Here is an 18,306-nt window from a genome sequence, read left to right as displayed (position 1 = left end):
CATTTGATTTTAACCTTGACAAACAGGTGGGATTGTAATAAGCTAATAAACAGAGATTACAGGAAGGTCATAGGGCAAGCCAGGTAGAAATAAATAGGTTAATTGTATGAACAAAGACACTAAGGAAAGTAAGCAAGGACCATAACCAGAGAAGAGCAGACACATCACCTTGAATGGAGAAGATGAGAGGCAACCAGAAGGGTAAGCTGGTGTCAAACCGAGGCCTTAGAAACCAGTCTAAAACGTTAATAGAGAACTCTGGAAGAACCACCAGGGGAAGTAATCAAATTAGAGCTACAGTTTAGAAATAGGAGTTAGACGTGTAGGCTGGAGTGAAGGAGCCCCTGAACACCATGGTGGGAGAGGAAGAAGGAGGCTCTGCCAGTCATCTATGCTACAGCTATAAAGGCCTATGCTCAGGGCGTGAATCCAGACATGAGATGGGCACACCCTAGGTGTAAAATGTGGGCTGAAAGGGAAAGGGGAATGGTCACTAATGACTCAGGGGTTTCACCCCTATGACCGAAAAGTGTTCTGTGAATACAGTTTGTGATCATCTCACGCATATCAAATGACCTTGCTTTGTGACTCAAGAAATCAAAGAGCCAGTACTTTGTGGCTGGAAGGGATCTGAGAGATCTTGGTAAGAGGCAATTGAGAACCAGCCAAGTTAAACACAATTTCAAAGACATTAGGCTGTTGAGTAGCAAGGCTCAAGCAAGGAAACCCAGGCCTCTGCATTTCCCCTCAAGCCAACTGCTGGCTCCCTGGTAGTCATCACAAAGCTCTTTTAGGGGCAATCTGCATAAGGTAAATAGCAGAATTCCTCCCTGAGCAAAGGTGAGAATGGGGCAGTTGCTTGGCACAGATGAACTGGAACAAGTTCAGGACTAATCTGGATCCTAGTTCTCTCCAAATTACTTTCTGAGATGGCAGTCTCCGACATTTTTGCAAAAGGGGACTGCCAGAGGTGAGTGCATGACATGTAGATATTTATATCAGAATTGCCTTCAGCGTTTTAAAAAAACAGTGGGCTTCTCTCTTATCTCCAGAGCCTTCCAATAGTATGAATTCAAAGGTTTGAGCTCTCTTTCAACACTGGTTCTCGGGCTGAGGAGGGTAAAGAAGGCACTACCAAAAGCCACTTAGATTCTATTTCCAAAGCAAAATCCTCCCTGTTAACTTCATCACAGTAGCCAGCTCTTCAGCCATTTCTTCTACCCAGTTAGAGTGTTTGCTAATCTTATCAAACAGCTGCTGAAACCAGTGGATTCTGGAAGCTATTTCTAAGCCTGTCTAGGAGGCTTGCACATCTCCATTCTTCAGATAAAAGCACCTCTTTTCTTTGTGGGAACTGCATTCCCACCCTTAAAGCCTCAGGGAATGCACTGGCTGAAAAATTTCCAAATGCTGGAACATGTGGTTGTTTCTTGTGGTCTTCACTTAAATTTCAAGACAGGAAGCTAGGCCTATCTGCACGCATTAGTGTAAGAGCATACATCTCTGTGAAGGGAGACCCTCACTAATTATGCTAAGTAAAATAAGTCAGACAGAGAGAGACAAATACTATATGATCATAGTTATACAAGGAATCTAAAAAGGCTGAATTCTATATAGAAACAGAGAGAATGGTAGTTGCCAGGGCCTGGGGGGTGGAGAGAAGTGCGGAAATGGCCAAAGGGTACAAACTTCCAGTTATAAAATAAATTAAGTACTGGGGATCTAATGTGCAACATGGTAACTATAATTATCAATACTGTATTATATGACTGAAAGTTGCTAGGAGAGTAGATCTTAAATGTTCACACATACACAAATATATACACGGTAATTTGTGAGGTGATGGAGGTGTTAACTAACCTTATTTAGGTCATTATTTCGCAGTACAAATCAAATCATCACACTGCACAAATTAATCTCAATGTTATGTAAATTATATCTCATGAAAGTGGAGGGGTGGGGTGGGGGAGACCCTTGCCGCCTGGCAACCACAATCCAAGATGGCTGATGGTCAGGTAATGCGCCTTGCCCAGTAGAAAAGCCATGTCCTCCGCTCTTATGGAAGTTGGTGTGAGCAGAGATAAAAAGATGGGAAACAAGATTAGAAGATAAGCAGACAAATGAAGGAAGCCTAATTCTCTAGGTCCCTCCCAATCATTTCCTGCTAAGCACCCTCTACTGACAAGGTAACAGATCCCCCACTGTAAAGTGCCCTTTGCTGGGATCCTTCTGGAAGCAGGGTTATATGGGCACTTCCTTACCACCCCAGCCTATTGTCTCTTGCTGCTCTGAGGTGAGGGGCAGGATGTAAGGGGTTAAACTGATGCTCCAAGCTAATAGCAAAATTCCTCAGGCTGTTGCTAGGACTCATAAACCACAAAGAAAAGGTCCAGATTCAGGGGTCATAAACTTGACAAGATTTCTGGTATTAGCTACAAACTCACGGAATCCCTGGGAATCAAATCCACTGGCTGGCTGGCTGCCTGTTGGTTGAAAGAAACGTACTGCCAGGGAAATCCCACGTCTGGCAGACACAGAGCTGCGATTGCTCAATCCCTGAGGCAGCTCTCCCACCTGGACAGCTGCCCAGGGTAAGGAAGTTTGAGGCTGTCGAGCACTCAGTAGAGCTCCTCCCTGCTGCATCTCATGCACGGACAGCTTTAGAGGAAAGGGCCAGGGTACTTTCCCAGGAAAAGACTGAGGCAGCCCAACTAAGTCACCAAGTGACTCACTCTGCTGCCAGCCAGGGGATGCTTGCTTTGCCCAGCCAGCAGGATGTGGTCATTGTTCTGGACCCCCTGTCCGCTGCACCGCACTTTATCTTTTCTGCCTTTCTAAAAGAAAGTGCTTGTTGTGCTTGTCCAGTTCCCCCTTTCATGTTACAGACTGTGGTTTGGGAATGTTTACATTTGGCATTTAGTCACCGACTGCTAGTGGATCATGAGAAGTCCACCTGCATTGGATCAAGAGCAATGGACTGTCGCCAGGAATCCTGGGCTTGGAGCTGGATGCAGTAACAGACCCATTTTTGGGTTGTCTTCCAATCGAGTTCCACTTTTGGTTGTACAGAGGATAATTCTTCCATAATGGAGGGTGTTTTTCCTAAAAGTTTATGTGGGGGCGCATGGGTGGTGCAGTTGGGCGCCCGACTCTTGGTTTCGTCTGGGGTTGTGATCTTGGGGTCATGGGATGGAGCCCCACATCAGGCTCCCAGCTCAGCATGGAGTCTGCTTAGGACTCTCTCTCCCTCTCCCTCCGCCCCTCTCCACCCCTGCACTCTCTCTCTCTTGCTCTCTCCCTCTCTCTAAAATAAATAAACAAAATCTTTTTTTAAAAAGTATACACATGTGTGTGCACATGCTAAACAGTTAAATGGCTGAAAATAGTGGACTGTTGTGGCTCTTTGTATTGGTCTGCCAACATGTTTTTCTGTGCTTCTTTTCCTGATGGGGATCATGTCCGCCTCTCAGTGCAGTCCTGGTGTGTCTGTCAATCACACTGATCTGCCCTCAACCAGTCATATGAGTAAGCCCAAAATCCAAGGTAAGCTGTTTGTAGTGCCTATATATAGTACCGTAGGAGGGGTACTAGTCATCCCACGGACGGTCACTTAATCTAGGAGGAAAGATTCTTTCCCTGAATTGAAAAATCTTCTGTTCCCACTGAAGTTGCTAAACTGGGCAGCTGGTGCCCATCCCTCTCCATCACATGGTTTATTGTAGAAGAAAATGAAGCCAACTCAGAAACAGAAAGCAGAGACAAAGACAGAGTGTCCAACTCATGGTGTCAAGTCCCAAGTTGTCAGTTCCTGGAATCCTGGTGATGCCCCTCTGGGGCTAGGTCCATAAGCTCCCCACCCCCCATCCTTTTCAGCTATGGCTTTTTGCTTAAACTAGTATGAGATGGGTTTCGGTCACCTGTGACAACTAAAAAAGAAATCTCATTAACATAAACTTGATGCTGCAGACCGGACAGGAGAAAAAAAGACAGGATGCTTAGGCAGAAAATGGTTTTACCTTTCACTTGAGCCCAAACTGCACAGGAGCATCTTCTCACCTATGAAGAGAAATGCAGCAACACATTTAATGAAGCAGCACAGAACATCAGTTTAAACAATATGTTTTAGCCCAAAAACTTTAGTGGGTTTTTTTTCTCTTAATTTGGATTAAAATACCCTCATCTAGCTCTAACATCTTATAATTGAGCCATGTGATCACTAAGTATTGGAGGGACTAGCATGGGTAGCAGGGACAGAAGTGACCCTACAGATTAGTTCTGTAGCTTTTCAAAAGATCTCAGAAAGCACACACTATGGGTAAACAGCAGAAATAAATGGCAATGAGTTTCATCTCCTTGCCAGCTCTGAGCAACTGGCACTGACTGCCTACAAATGATGTTGAAAAATATTCTGAGGTCCCATCCATGTGACAGGGATGTGACAGTGACGTGACGCATGTGATAGGCAAGGCTATGGGAAGTCTTGGTAAATAATAATACTTCACTGGTCTAGATGATACTTATCTGGCCAAGACCCACAAACTCATTGGAATGAGATACCTTCTTTCCTTCTCCTCCAGTTATTCCATGCATATTTGTCTGTTAGGAACACTGGGGTTACTCAGCAAAATGTTCCCCAGAGGAAACTAAATAGCAGGGGTCAGAGAAAGATCCCTCCAACTTCAAAAGAAGATTCTCTTTCAAGTGACAACCTTGGGTAGTCTGGTTTTATTAAAAATTAAAAAAATATATTTTACACTGAAAAATGCTGGTGAAAGCTTGAAATGGCCATAAGCTCTTGAATGTGACTAAATTTTGCCTTGATGCTAAGTGCATCAAGGGCATCTAGTAGAAAAATCATAGGCAAGAATAACCAGTGAAAGGGACCTCAAGTAGTAGGGCAGGTACTAGGGAACTGAGTGTATTAAAGGAGAGAAATTGGTGGGGCCAGGTGAAGAAGGAAGCTCATTAAAATAGAGTGTCATGACCAGATTTACACTTTATGAAACTCATTCTGGCAGTTGTATGGAGCAAAGAGACAGAATAAGAGACAGGAAGATGAGTTAGAAAATTGATGTTCAGGCAAGAGATGTTAAAGGCTAAACATCATTAATGAAGAAGGAGAGGAAAGGATGATTTTACACAGAATGAAGGTGACAGAATTGACAGAATTTGATGGTGCACTAGACAAGAAGATAAAGAGGGAGGAGACAAGAATTATTCCTTGATTTGTCTTAGCAACTGGGAGCATGGTGATGCTATTTACTTGGACAGATACACAGAAGGAAAAACAAACTGGGAGAATTGGAAAACAAACTTCCTGGTGTCAAATTTTACTACAAAGCTAAAGTAATCACAACAATGTGGTGCTGGCATAAAGAGAGACATACAGACCAATACAGTAGTATAGAGAGTCCAGAGATAAACTCTTGCATATGTCAAATAATTTTCGACAAGGGTAGCCAAGAGAAAAGGAAATTTTTTCAGCAAATGGTGCTGGGAAAACTAGATATCCACATGCAAAAGGATGAAGTGGGACCCTGACCTAACACCACATAATTAACTCAAAATGGATCAGATCCAAACCTAAGACCCAGAACAGAAGAAAACATAGAGAAAAAGCTTCAGCAAATTGGATTTAGCAACGATTTCTTGGATATGACATCAAATGCATGGGCAGGGAAAAAAAAAAGAGAGAGAGAGAGACAAACTAGACTTCATCAAAATTAAGAACTTTTGAGGATGTGAAGAAAAAAGAACAGTCATGCATTGTTAGTGGGACACAAACTGCAGTGGAGTGGCCATTGTGGAGAACAGTATGGAGGGTCCTCAAAAAATTAAAAATAGAACTAACCAGTAATGTCACTACTGGGTATTTACCCAAAGAAGAGGAAAACACTGAATTGAAAAGATACATGCACCCCTATGTTTACTGCAGCATTATTTACAATAGCCAAGATAGGGAAGCAACTCATGTGTCCATGGATAGAGAAGATGTGGGGTATATATATACACAACAGAATATTACTCAGCCATAAAAAGAATGACATCTTGCCATTTGCAACGACATGGATGGACCTGGAGGGTATAACACTAAGTGAAATAAGTCAGTCAGAGAAAGACAAATACCATATGACTTCAGTTATATGTGAAATTTAAAAAACAAATTTTAAAAAGAGTCAAACAAACAAACAAACAAAAAAACCCAGACTCTTAAATATAGAGAACAAACTGAAGGCTGCCAGAGGGGAGGTGGGTGGGGGGATAAGTGAAATAAATGAAGGGGATCATGAGCACACTTACCGTGAAGAGCACTGAGTAATATATAGAATTGTTAAATCACTATATTGTACACTTGAAACTAATATAACACTGTATGTTAATTATACTGGAATTAAAAAACAAAGAAAGTTGGAACGTTAAAAAATACTAAGAACTTTGTACATCAAAGGACACTTATCGAGAGAGTAAAAAAAGCAACCCATGGAATGGAACAAAATATCTGCACATTGTAAATCTCATAAGGGATTAATATCCAGAATATATAGAGAACTCCTAATACCCAAGAACAAAGAAATAAATAACTCAATTTGAAAATGGGCAAAGGACTTGAAAAACCATTTCCCCAAAGAGGATATACAAGTTGCCAAAAGCACATGAAAAGATGCTCAACATCGCTAATCATTAGAGAAATGGAAGCCAAAACCACAATGAGTTACCGTCTCACATCCATTAGGAGGCCCATTATCAACACAGAAAACAGCAGGTCTTGGGAAGGATGTGGAGAAAATGGAACCCTTATGCACTGTTGGTGAGAATGTAATATGGTGCTGCTGCTGTGGAAAATAGTGTGGCAGTTCTTAAAAAAAATACGAAGAAATTGCACCCCAAACCATAAAATACCTAGGAATGAATTTAACCAAAGAGGCAAAGGATCTGTACTCAGAAAACTATAAAATACTCATGAAAGAAATTGAGGAAGACACAAAGAAATGGAAAAACGTTCCATGTTCATGGATTGGAAGAACAAACATTGTGAAGATGTCAGTGCTACCTAGAGCAATCTACACATTCAGTGCAATGCCCATCAAAATACCATCCACTTTTTTCAAAGAAATGGAACAAATAATCCTAAAATTTGTATGGAACCAGAAGAGATCCCGAATAGCCAGAGGAATGTTGAAAAAGAAAAGCAAAGCTGGCGGCATCACAATTCCGGACTTTCAGCTCCATTACAAAGCTGTCATCATCAAGACAGTATGGTACTGGCACAAAAACAGACACATAGATCAATGGAACAGAATAGAGAGCCCAGAAATGGACCCTCAACTCTATGGTCAACTCATCTTTGACAAAGCAGGAAAGAATGTCCAATGGCAAAAAGACAGTCTCTTCAACAAATGGTGTTGGGAAAATTGGACAGCCACATGCAGAAGAATGAAACTGGACCATTTCCTTACACCACACACAAAAATAGACTCCAAATGGTTGAAAGACCTAAACGTGAGACAGGAGTCCATCAAAATTCTAAAGAGAACACAGGCAGCAACCTCTTCGACCTCAGCCGCAGCAACTTCTTCCCAGAAACATCACCAAAGGCAAGGGAAGCAAGGGCAAACATGAACTATTGGGATTTCATCAAGATAAAAAGCTTTTGCACAGCAAAAGAAACAGTCCACAAAACCAAAAGACAACCGACAGAATGGGAGAAGATATTTGCAAATGACATATCAGGAAAAGGGCTAGTATCCAAAATCTATAAAGAACTTATCAAACTCAACACCCAAAGAACAAATAATCCAATCAAGAAATGGGCAGAAGACATGAACAGACATTTTTCCAAAGAAGACATCCAAATGGCCAACAGACACATGAAAAAGTGCTCACCATTGCTCGGCATCAGGGAAATCCAAATCAAAACCTCCATGAGATACCACCTCACACCAGTCAGAATGGCTAAAATTAGCAAGTCAGGAAACGACAGATGTTGGCAGGGAGGCGGAGAAAGGGGAACCCTCCTACACTGTTGGTGGGAATGCAAGCTGGTGCAACCACTCTGGAAAACAGTATGGAGGTTCCTCAAACAGTTGAAAATAGAGCTTCCCTACGATCCAGCAATTGCATTACTGGGTATTTACCACAAATATACAAATGTAGGGATCCGAAGGGGTACGTGCACCCCAATGTTTATAGCAGCAATGTCCACAATAGCCAAACTGTGGAAAGAGCCAAGATGTCCATCAACAGATGAATGGATAAAGAAGATGTGGTATATATACACAATGGAATATTATGCAGCCATCAAAAGGAATGAGATCTTACCATTTGCAACGACATGGATGGAACTGGAGGGTGTTATGCTGAGTGAAATAAGTGAATCAGAGAAAGACATGTATCATATGACCTCACTGATATGAGGAATTCGTAATCTCAGGAAACAAACTGAGGGTTGCTAGAGTGGTCGGGGGGTGGGAGGGATGGGGTGGCTGGGTGATAGACATTGGGGAGGGTATGTGCTATGGCGAGTGCTGTGAATTGTGCAAGACTATTGAATCACAAATGTGAAACAAATAACGCAATATATGTTAAGAAAACAAAAAAGAAGAAGAAGATAGCAGGAGGGGAAGAATGAAGGGGGGGAAATCGGAGGGGGAGACGAACCATGAAAGACGATGGACTCTGAAAAACAAACTGAGGGTTCTAGAGGGGAGGGGGGTGCGGGGATGGGTTAGCCTGGTGATGGGTATTAAAGAGGGCATGTTCTGCATGGAGCACTGGGTGTTATGCACAAACAATGAATCATGGAACACTACATCCAAAACTAATGATGTAATGTATGGTGATTAACATAACCAAAAATTTAAATAAATAAATAAATAAAAATAAAAATTGGGAGAGTTCGCAGAAAAAAACATACGAAGAGAATTATCCAACTGTAAATGACCCAAAGAACTGAGATCAGGGACTCAAAAGAGAAATCTGACACCCATGTTCATTGCAGCCTTATTCAAAATAGCCCAAAGATGGAAGCAACCCAAGTGTCCATCCACGGAGGAATGGTTAAACAAAATGTGGTGTATACACATAGTAGAATATCTAAAAAGGAAGAAATTCTGACACAATGCTACACCATGGGTTAACTTTGAGGACATGAGGCTAAGTGAAATAAGATAATCAAAAGAAGAGAAATAATGTCTGATTCTTCTTATATGAGGTACCTGGAGTAGTCAAATTCATGGAGACAGAAAGCAGAAAAGTAGTCGCCAGGGTTTGGGGGAGGCAGGAAGGAGAGAGGCACTGCTCAATGGGTATACTGTTTCAGTTTGCCAAGATGAAAAGAATTCAGGAGACTGGATGCATAACAATGTAAATGTACTTAACGCTAATAAACTGTACACCTAAAATTGTTTATATGGTAAATTTTGTTATATGTATTTTACCATTAAAAATAAATATTAAAAATAAACCACTACTGGGCCTCTTGGTGGCTCAGTTGGTTAAGTGACTGCCTTCGGCTCAGGTCATGATCCTGGAGTCCCCGGATCGAGTCCCGCATCGGGGGGGGGGGGGGGGGGGGGAGGTCCCTGCTCAGCAGGGAGTCTGCTTCTCCTTCTGACCCTCCCCCCTCTCATGCTCTCTCTCATTCTCTCTCTCTCAAATACATAAAAATCTTAAAAAATAAAAAAAATAAGAATAAAAATAAACCACTACTAAATGTTCTGGAATTAAATGGTGGTAATGGTTCTACCACCTTGTGAATACACTAAAAACCACTGAATTGTATACTTCATTTTTTATTTTATTTTCTTCATCTTAACCATTTTTAGTCTTTTTTTTAAAGTCTTGAATTTATTACCTTTTTTTTTTAAAGATTGTATTTATTTATTTGACAGAGAGACAGAGAGAGAGGGAACACAAGTAGGGGGAGTGGTAGAGGGAGAAGCAGGCTTCCCGCTGAGCAGGGAACCAGATGCGGGGCTCGATCCCAGGACCCTGGGATCATGACCTGAGCTGAAGGCAGACACTTAATGACTGAGCCACCTAGGTGCCCCACTTTTATTCTTAAAAAACCACTTCTATTCTTAAAAAAATTTTTTATATGGGTATAGTTGACATGCAACATTACATTAGTTTCATTTGACAAATGACTTAGTCATTTGACAAGTTTATAAAAGATGCTATGTTCACCACAAATGTAACTACCATCAGTCCCATTATATCACTATCACCATATCATTAACTATATTCCTTATGCTATAAATTATATACTTTAAATGGGTGATTAATACGGTATGTTAATTGTATGTCCATAAAACTGTTCAAAAAAGAAAAATAAATAGTTCACTACTAATTTTAATATGACTGTAACACTAATAGATTGGAAACCCATAGGGGAAGTAATTGCAACTGAAAAATGCAAGTCCCAATATAAATTTTTTCCGAACCCTTTCGCCTCCTTAGCCTCCCAAAGACGAGTTCTGTGAAGCTATATGAAAAAGAGGTATCCATGACATCATAGAAAAGTTTCCTATAAACTAGGATTCGTATCTTAACCTCTCAATTATCTGTGTTATGGATTGAATGTTTGGGTCGCCCAAAGTTCATATATTGAAGACCTAGCCCCCAATATGATGGTACCTGGGAGTAGGGCCTTTGGAAAGTAATTAGATTCAGATGAGGTCATGAGGGTGGGGACTCCATGATAGGATTAGTGTCCATATAAGATGAAGAAGATTGACCAGAGCTGGGTTGCACACTTTCTACCATGTGAGGACACAGCAAGAAGGCCGCTGTCTGAAAGCCAGGAAGAGGGCCTTACCAAGGAACCAAGTCAACTGCTACCTTAAGCTGGGACTTCCAGTTTCCAAAGCTGTGAGAAATACATTTCTGTGGTTGAGGCCACCCAGCCTAGGGTATTTTGTTATGGCAGCCCGTGTGTACCCATGTACCTCTTAGACTGAAGGCTCAATCGGGGAGATTAGCTCTCTGTGCCCTCCCTACACCGTACTCATATGGTACTGCTAGTGCTATATCTGCGGCTAGAAACGCCAAGGCAGGATCTCCACGTAAGCTTCTAGCGAGAAGTCCCTGTCTGAGTCATAAACACCTTGTAAATAAGTTCAGGGAAATATATTCTGGGCTTTAGCCTGCCAATTCTTAATTCCTACGTTATTGTCACAAAACACTACCAAATCTCTTTGCTACTTGTACATATTCTTAAAAGTAAGCACTGATTTACTATCACGTACGATAATGGCACATTAGACTTGTGTCCTATACAGAATCTAACAGAGTGTGTGTCAGGTTTAAATATGGGATGGGGGCACCTGGCTGGCTCAGTCAGTTAAGGGTCTGACTATTGATCTCAGCTCAGATCTTGACTTCAGGGTTGTGAGTTCAAGCCCTGTGCTGGGCTCAAAATAACTAACTAACTAACGAAATAATGAAACTTACTCTCAAAATGGCTCCAATTCATCAGTCAAGAGCTGTTTCTATTAGTATAATTTTCTTCTAGTTTCCATTACCAATCTATATGAATTTATATCACACTTTGAGTTCTCCTGGGGCAACCATCACAATGGTTCTTCCAGATCTTTCACCCCTGACTCACTGATTCAGCTCTTGCTATTCTGCTTGTCCAGCTCACTGTATTTACTCATTATGCAATGAATCTATAGTTCTATGTCTCATGAAAGAACCACCACTGGAATAACGCAGGCTTTCCAAGGATGAGGAGAGGTGGGGGTGGCCAAGGAAGTCAAGGAAGCAGAAAATAGGGCAGCGCTGACATTCATCTGCCTCGCCTTCCTGTTCCGAGAGGGTGAGGGGAGGCAGCAGCCTGGCAGGAGCACAGGGAAGTGACAAAGAAATCCAGATGTTCCTCTTCAACTCAGGCTTCAGCAGGGCATTAGGATGAGGGGATTTGTGAAGCTTAAGAGGAAGAACCAAAACGAGGTCAGTCCAAGCACAGATCCCACCCGGTCCCGCAGGAAGTTCAGACCATCAACCTCCTTAAAGGTCTCACCTGCCCATCATTTATACAGGCAAAGTATTCGACACATTTTTATGGCTCGTACATGCAGTGTCCATCCCAAATAACAGGGAAACAAATGTTCAAATACTGACATTTCACGCGAAGAAGAAAAGAGAATTCACAAATTTTTAAAAGAAGTATACCTTATTCCATTCACTTGTGATTCGTAATATAATGCAGTAATCATTCCCTTTTTTCAAAGGTGCATTATAGTATTTCCCATAGTACAGCCTGTCTCCAATAGATATCTCCGTGGCATCATCTGGAACATCTCTGGCCAGTAGTTCTGCAGCCACATATCCCTCAGCATCAGAAGTGTTGCTAAAGAATGAGGTGGTCCCTTCAGAATCACAAAAAAATGTGCTTTGGAGGGCCAGGGGAAACACTAACACCTGATATGAACTGGAAAAAAGAAAAAAGAAAATGTCTATCAGACCCCTGCTTGGGGGAGTCGTTCATTCAATTATTCATATGTATTGAGCACCTGCTATGAGAGAAACACTTTTCTGGGCACTGGAGATACATCCCTGGACAAGAAAAAGTCCTTGCCCCCAGGGGGATTTACAGTCTGACAGCGCCCACACTTAGGGAATTCCAGTTTGGACCTATAGTGCTAATGCCCCATGACACGATGTGAGGGATCTCAAGTTCCCGCCGCAGATGGATGCCAAGTAAACCCTCTTGAGCTGCGAGAGGTTGTTACATGTATGGCTGCCCTGAGTGTGCATGCCACACAGCTGATCTCATCAGCGGTTTCCACGTGGGCAAATGAAACCCAGCAGGGGAAAGGGTTTAGCAGTCACATGGAGGCTGCCTGCCTACAAGCATTAATGTACTAAGTCTGCAAAAAGGCTCCAATCACATGGTAAGCTGAAACGGAACTCATGTGATCTGCATTCCCTCCAGTTCACAGATACCAGAGTTCATGTGAAATAAATGAGAAGGAGTGCCAAGTCACTGTGCGTTAATCTAGCCTGACCATGTCCTGAAATAGGCAGAAGGGTAAAATGTCATGTGTACATTGTGAAACTGTTCCCCCACTGTGGACAGAGGATCACACTAGCCAGCAAGCATCCTTTTGTACGTGTTTTGTTATTGTTTATCCCACCAAATACAAAACCTGTCAGTGAAAGGAGGTGTAAGAATAAAAACACACCAACAATGAATCATGCCTCCTTTTTCAACCCCTCCCCGCCTTCCTTCTCTCCTGCCTCTAGGATAGCACATGTCTGAACATCTGCTTTCTCTATCAGGCCTGACAGCAGGGATTTAAATGACTTACTCCTGTATCCTTGCAAATCCTTACCCAGTTCTTTGGCTGTGACTGACTCCCCACTAATGTTTCTTGAGTTGACGTTTCCGTAAAGAGGAAAAACACGCATTGGTACCAAAGATGATTAGGATAATTTCCAAGCCATGAGGCCACATAATCTATTTTACTAGCAAATGTACACTTCCTGTTCCACATTCCTAATGCCCCATCTCCTGCCTCCTAAAAGTCCATGAGTCACTAGGTTAAGGAAAGGGAGCCCTCCACCACAGTAGGTCTGGGACTTGGAAAAGCCTCCATCCCAAACATCCTATGTGTCTTCGGGGCCCTGATTTCCACAAAGTCTGGGCTCACCTTCCAGCAAAGAGCTTTCTACACAAGGTACAAGGTAAAGCCTGCAGGGCGGTGAGTTGCTGCCACCAGCACCAGTAAACATCTATGAAGCATCCACTGCCTACAGGGGAACGCTTGTAACAGCACACTTTCCTGGCGACTTGAAGACATCCCTATGAATCATGGCTGCAGGTAAGAGAATAAAGGGTGCAGAAGCTCCATGCTGTCCTCAAGCTCCTCTTCCAATCCAACTTGACTTTCCATGTAGATGGTGGCATTCAAGTGCAACCTCAAGGCTCACCTTTGGTTCTGGACATTAGAGGCACCATTCATGGGGCATAAAGCAGTCTCCCCAGTTAGCATGATCATAATCACCTGAGTTGCTTGATAATTATACAAATTTCCAGCCCCCATCCCAGACCTACTGAATCGAAATCTCCAGGAGCTGAGTCTGAGAATTTGTACTGCTGCTAGGGCAACCCAGATTATTTCTCTAAGTTGGCAAGTGTGGGAGACACTAGCATTAAGAGACCCCAGGAACAGGCTGCATCATTCACTCAAGATCACCAAGCTAAGGAGGGGAGCCTTGCTCCCAAGGCCCCGTTCCACCATGTGCCCCACGCCACTGCCCCCCCCCCACCAAACAATGCAGAAAGCAGACTTAGGCCTGTCTCCCACACTGGCAAAGCTGCTCCCCCCGCTCAAACCAGGTAGTCAGAGAGAGGAAACTGCTCCACTTGCCTGTTGGTAATTAACCCTGATGACGTTAGGGAAGCAGTTGTGGCTGTTTGTAACGTGACTGTTCTGGAAAGACTTCTCCCCTCTTTCTCACTGCCACCCTCCCTGGAATGACTCACAGATCTCCACTTCCTGTTTTGGAGGCACTGGAGGGCACATTAGCCACAAGGATAGACTGTCATTTGCCTTTTCTTTTTGCCTTATCTAATTATTGGCCTACATACTACATTTGCTCTTGCAAATTCTCTCAGGCAGTGATATCGTAACTTCTGTTCTCCTCATAGCAACAGAATGGCAGTGCCTTCCAGTAACTCATCAGGAATCAAGAAACAGAACAATGTAGGCAATGCCTGGAAAGACCTTTGAGAACTTACTGCACTTAAACTAATGGAAAGACAGGAAAAGCCTAAGTTTCATTATAAAGAGACACACAGAGGCACCTGGGTGACTCAGTCGGTTAAGTGTCTGACTCGATCTCAGCTCGGGTCTTGATCTCAGGGTCATGAGTTCAAGCCCCACACTGGGGCTCCACACTGGGCACGGAGCCTACTTAAAATTAAACAAACAAACAAAAAAGAGACACACAGATATTTATCCAGACTTTCTTTTTTATAATTTTATAATATCTCACATTTATTTTCACCTTGAATGTACTGAAGGGTCATTAGACTAACAGGTCAAGAATGACATAAGGCAACAAAGGTTAGTTCAAGGATGGCAAGGCTATTGCCATGTCCTTGCCTTATTCCTGTGAGCAAGGTGCTTATCTCTCCAGGGGAACCTCTATCTTCCTTTCTAAAAAAAGGTGGGGGGTTAATTCTGCTTCCTAATCCAAGCATGACCCTGTAAATAAAATGCTTAATGGAACACAATGTAGTTCTCCAAGTCAGGTGAATTAATTCCATCCTAATACCATCTGGAATCCCAGAAGCAGTCATTAGCTACGCAGCGTCTTGCCTATAACTCAATGTGTGAACAAATTAAGAGAATTATCCAAATGACCCTTTCAGATCGACTACACACACCCAAAGATCATCTTTAAATGAAATGATGCTCCTGGTCCACCATCACTGAGAGACGTACATGAAGAGGTGAGTGCAAAGGATTAACACCTTCCACATCACACACAGTCAATGCTTGTCCGGCCGGTGACCAAAGGAAGGGATTTCATTTTTTGAGCTAAGCTGCCCAAATGCCTGTCTCTGGCTCCTTAGAAGTCTCTCTATTCATTTGGAAGGATGCTGGTTGGAACTCAAGGCCCAATCTGTGGCCAAGGAATCAAAAACAAGAGGCCCTGATTGCACTGCCCCAACTATTCAAGTGCAGCACCTAGGAAGTCCCCTCCTCGATCAAACCAAAGTTTCCAAGACTCTCCATGAGGACCACTGGGCAACCACGGAAAAGGGGCCACTACCCACCTGATAGGTCCATTTTTCGCCTTGGCTTTCCTCAGTCTCAGACGTGGTAGAGGCCCCCCATGCACTGTGACAAAGTCTACTTCCGGAAGGGGAGGCTCTGGAAACAAGCGGAAAAGAGGAAAAGGGTGTGATTGGAATGAGTGGAAGCATGACAAAAGTGGTCATCGGGGAGCCATCGAAGGGAAAGTTTTAATGTAAAAAGCGATGAGTGTTTTCTGACACCTGCTACCACATGGATGAATCTTGAAAACATTACGCTACATGAAATGAGCCAGACTTAGAAGGATGATCCCTCTTCTATGCAACATCTGGAACAGACAAATTCATAGACACAGAAGTAGATTAAAGGTTGCTGAGGACAGAGCGGTGGGTAGGCAAGGGGAGTTAGTTGCTTAATGACCAACGGAGATTCTGTTTGGGGTGATGAAAAGGTTCTAGAAATACAGTGGTGAGGGTTTACAGCATTGTGAATGGACTTAATGCCAATAAATTTTGTGCCAGAAAATGGTTAAAATGGTACATTCTATGTTGTATATTTTAAATCCACAATAAAAAAAAAATTTTTTTTTAAGTGAATTCCCAGTGCTGACAGAGGGTGCACACAGCGGGCCTGACAGTTAACTTGCTGGACAGGTTCCTATTTGGTGGGGAAGACCAGCATTTCTGACTTCTAGATCCTTTCCAGTCACAGAGCATTCTGTCCTCATTTTGTTCTCCCCAGCAACTAGATATCCCAAAAGGACCTTCTACTGGGAGGGGACTATATCGGCTGACACCAGTGTTCTAGTATCTAACTGGTAGTTACGTTCATAGTATGACTGCAGCATTCTGCCTTGTGGATACCTCAGCTCAGATGCACTAGGCACTAATGAAATGCACTAGCTGTGTCCTGCACAGGCCTCATCCCATATAATCTTCTCAACATTGCTATGAAGTGAATGAGATTTATAGAGGGAGAAAGGAAGAGAAAAAGACAAAGAATAAAATATGAATGCCTCTCCCAGGTATTATATAAGACTGATGAATAGCTGAGCTCTACCTCTGAAACTAATAATACACTATATGTTAGTTGAATTTAAATTAAATTAAAAAATAAAAAATAAAAAAACATGAGTGCCCCCCCAACCCTGGCCTTAAAATCTGTTACAGTGAAATTAAGGACTAGGAGGCCAAGATAAACACTCAAGAGTTTATTTATCCAATTAGAAAATAACCTTGGTGGGCACCTGGGTGGCTCAATTGGTTAGGCGTCTGCCTTCAGCTCATGTCATGATCCCAGAGTCCTGGGATTGAGCCCCGCATCTGGCTCCCTGCCCAGTGGGGAGTCTGCTTGTCCCTCTCCCTCCACTCATTCTCTCTCTCTCAAATAAATAAATAAAAATCTTTAAAAAAATAAAATAAGAAAATAGACTTGGGGTAGAAATTCCCAAACCAAATTATAATAAATAAAAACTTATACCTTCCTATATTGTTTGTGGGTTTTTTTTGTGGGGGGGGTAGGGACAGAGGGAGAGGAAGAGAGAATCTTAAGCGGCTCCATGCCCAGTGCGGAGCCCAATGCAGGGCTCGATTTCACGACCCTGAGATCATGACCTTGAGCCGCAATCAAGAGTCGGACACTTAACCGACTGAACCACCCAGGCGCCCCTAACCGCCTAGTTTTTAATTTTTTTTAATTTTTAAAAAAGATTTTATTTATTTGTTAGTGAGAGCGCACAAGCAAGGGGAGTGGCAGGCAGAGGAAGAAGCAGGTTCCCTGCTGAGCAAGGAGCCTGATGTGGGCCTCAGGCATGACCTGAGCTGAAGGCAGAAGCTTAACCAACTGAGCCACCCAGGCGTCCCTAGATAGTTTTTTAAAGCACTATCAAATATGATGGTTGCCAGAGGGTAGGGGGTTGGAGTGGACAAAATAAGAGAAAGAGATTAAGAGTTAAAATCTTCCAGTTACAAAATAAGTAAGATATGGGAATGTAATGTACAGCATAGGGAATACAGCCAATAATATTCTAACAACTCTGCATGGTGACAGATGGTAACTGGAGTTATTGTGGTGACCATTTCATAATGTATATAAATATCAAATTATCATGTCATATACCTAAAGCTAATACAATTTGTACGTCAATTATTCTTCCATAAAAAAGCTCTATCGAATATGTTAATTATACATCACCTACCAACCCTTTTGTTAGCCACCTTTATACACCATGCATCCTGGGAGGCTGGGAGAAACAGCCATGGAAGACACAGTTTCTGCTTTCCAGGAGTTCGAAGTCTCACAGTCGGAGACAGTTTCGTAAACACATGGCACTTAGAGCTACGATAAAGTCGTACACGGGGCATTGTCGGCGTGCAGAGGAAGAACACCTGACCAAGGGCAGGGGGTGGAGAGACCATCGAATGCTGAAATGCATGTACCCAGGGGCAGGTGGTAGGAGAGCGGGCAGAGACAGAACCGCAACCCTGCAGGAGTTCAGGGATGCTGGAAGGCGGAGTCCCGGCCTGGGACAGGCACA

General features: G+C 42.8%; 1 protein-coding gene across 9 annotated transcripts in view; it reads right to left on the bottom strand.

Moving 5' to 3' along the window:
* SUSD1 (sushi domain containing 1) overlaps positions 1-18,306 on the bottom strand; it is a 131,413-nt gene that overhangs the window by 10,255 nt on the left and 102,852 nt on the right. For 8 of the 9 annotated variants that reach the window (XM_027615702.2, XM_027615701.2, XM_027615705.2 and 5 more), the window contains 3 exons: positions 15,791-15,887; positions 12,175-12,433; positions 4,017-4,056 (listed from right to left, as the gene is read on the bottom strand). In XM_027615702.2, coding sequence (XP_027471503.2) covers positions 4,017-4,056; positions 12,175-12,433; positions 15,791-15,887 — 396 coding nt within the window. The remainder of the gene's footprint in view (positions 1-4,016; positions 4,057-12,174; positions 12,434-15,790; positions 15,888-18,306) is intronic. The other variant, XM_027615706.1, reaches the window with a different exon arrangement.

This window comes from Zalophus californianus, chromosome 13, assembly GCF_009762305.2.
Source record: "Zalophus californianus isolate mZalCal1 chromosome 13, mZalCal1.pri.v2, whole genome shotgun sequence".
NCBI lineage: Eukaryota > Metazoa > Chordata > Mammalia > Carnivora > Otariidae > Zalophus > Zalophus californianus.
The sequence above is the reverse complement of the archived record's forward strand: the minus strand, read 5'-3'. Positions and strand labels throughout refer to the sequence as shown.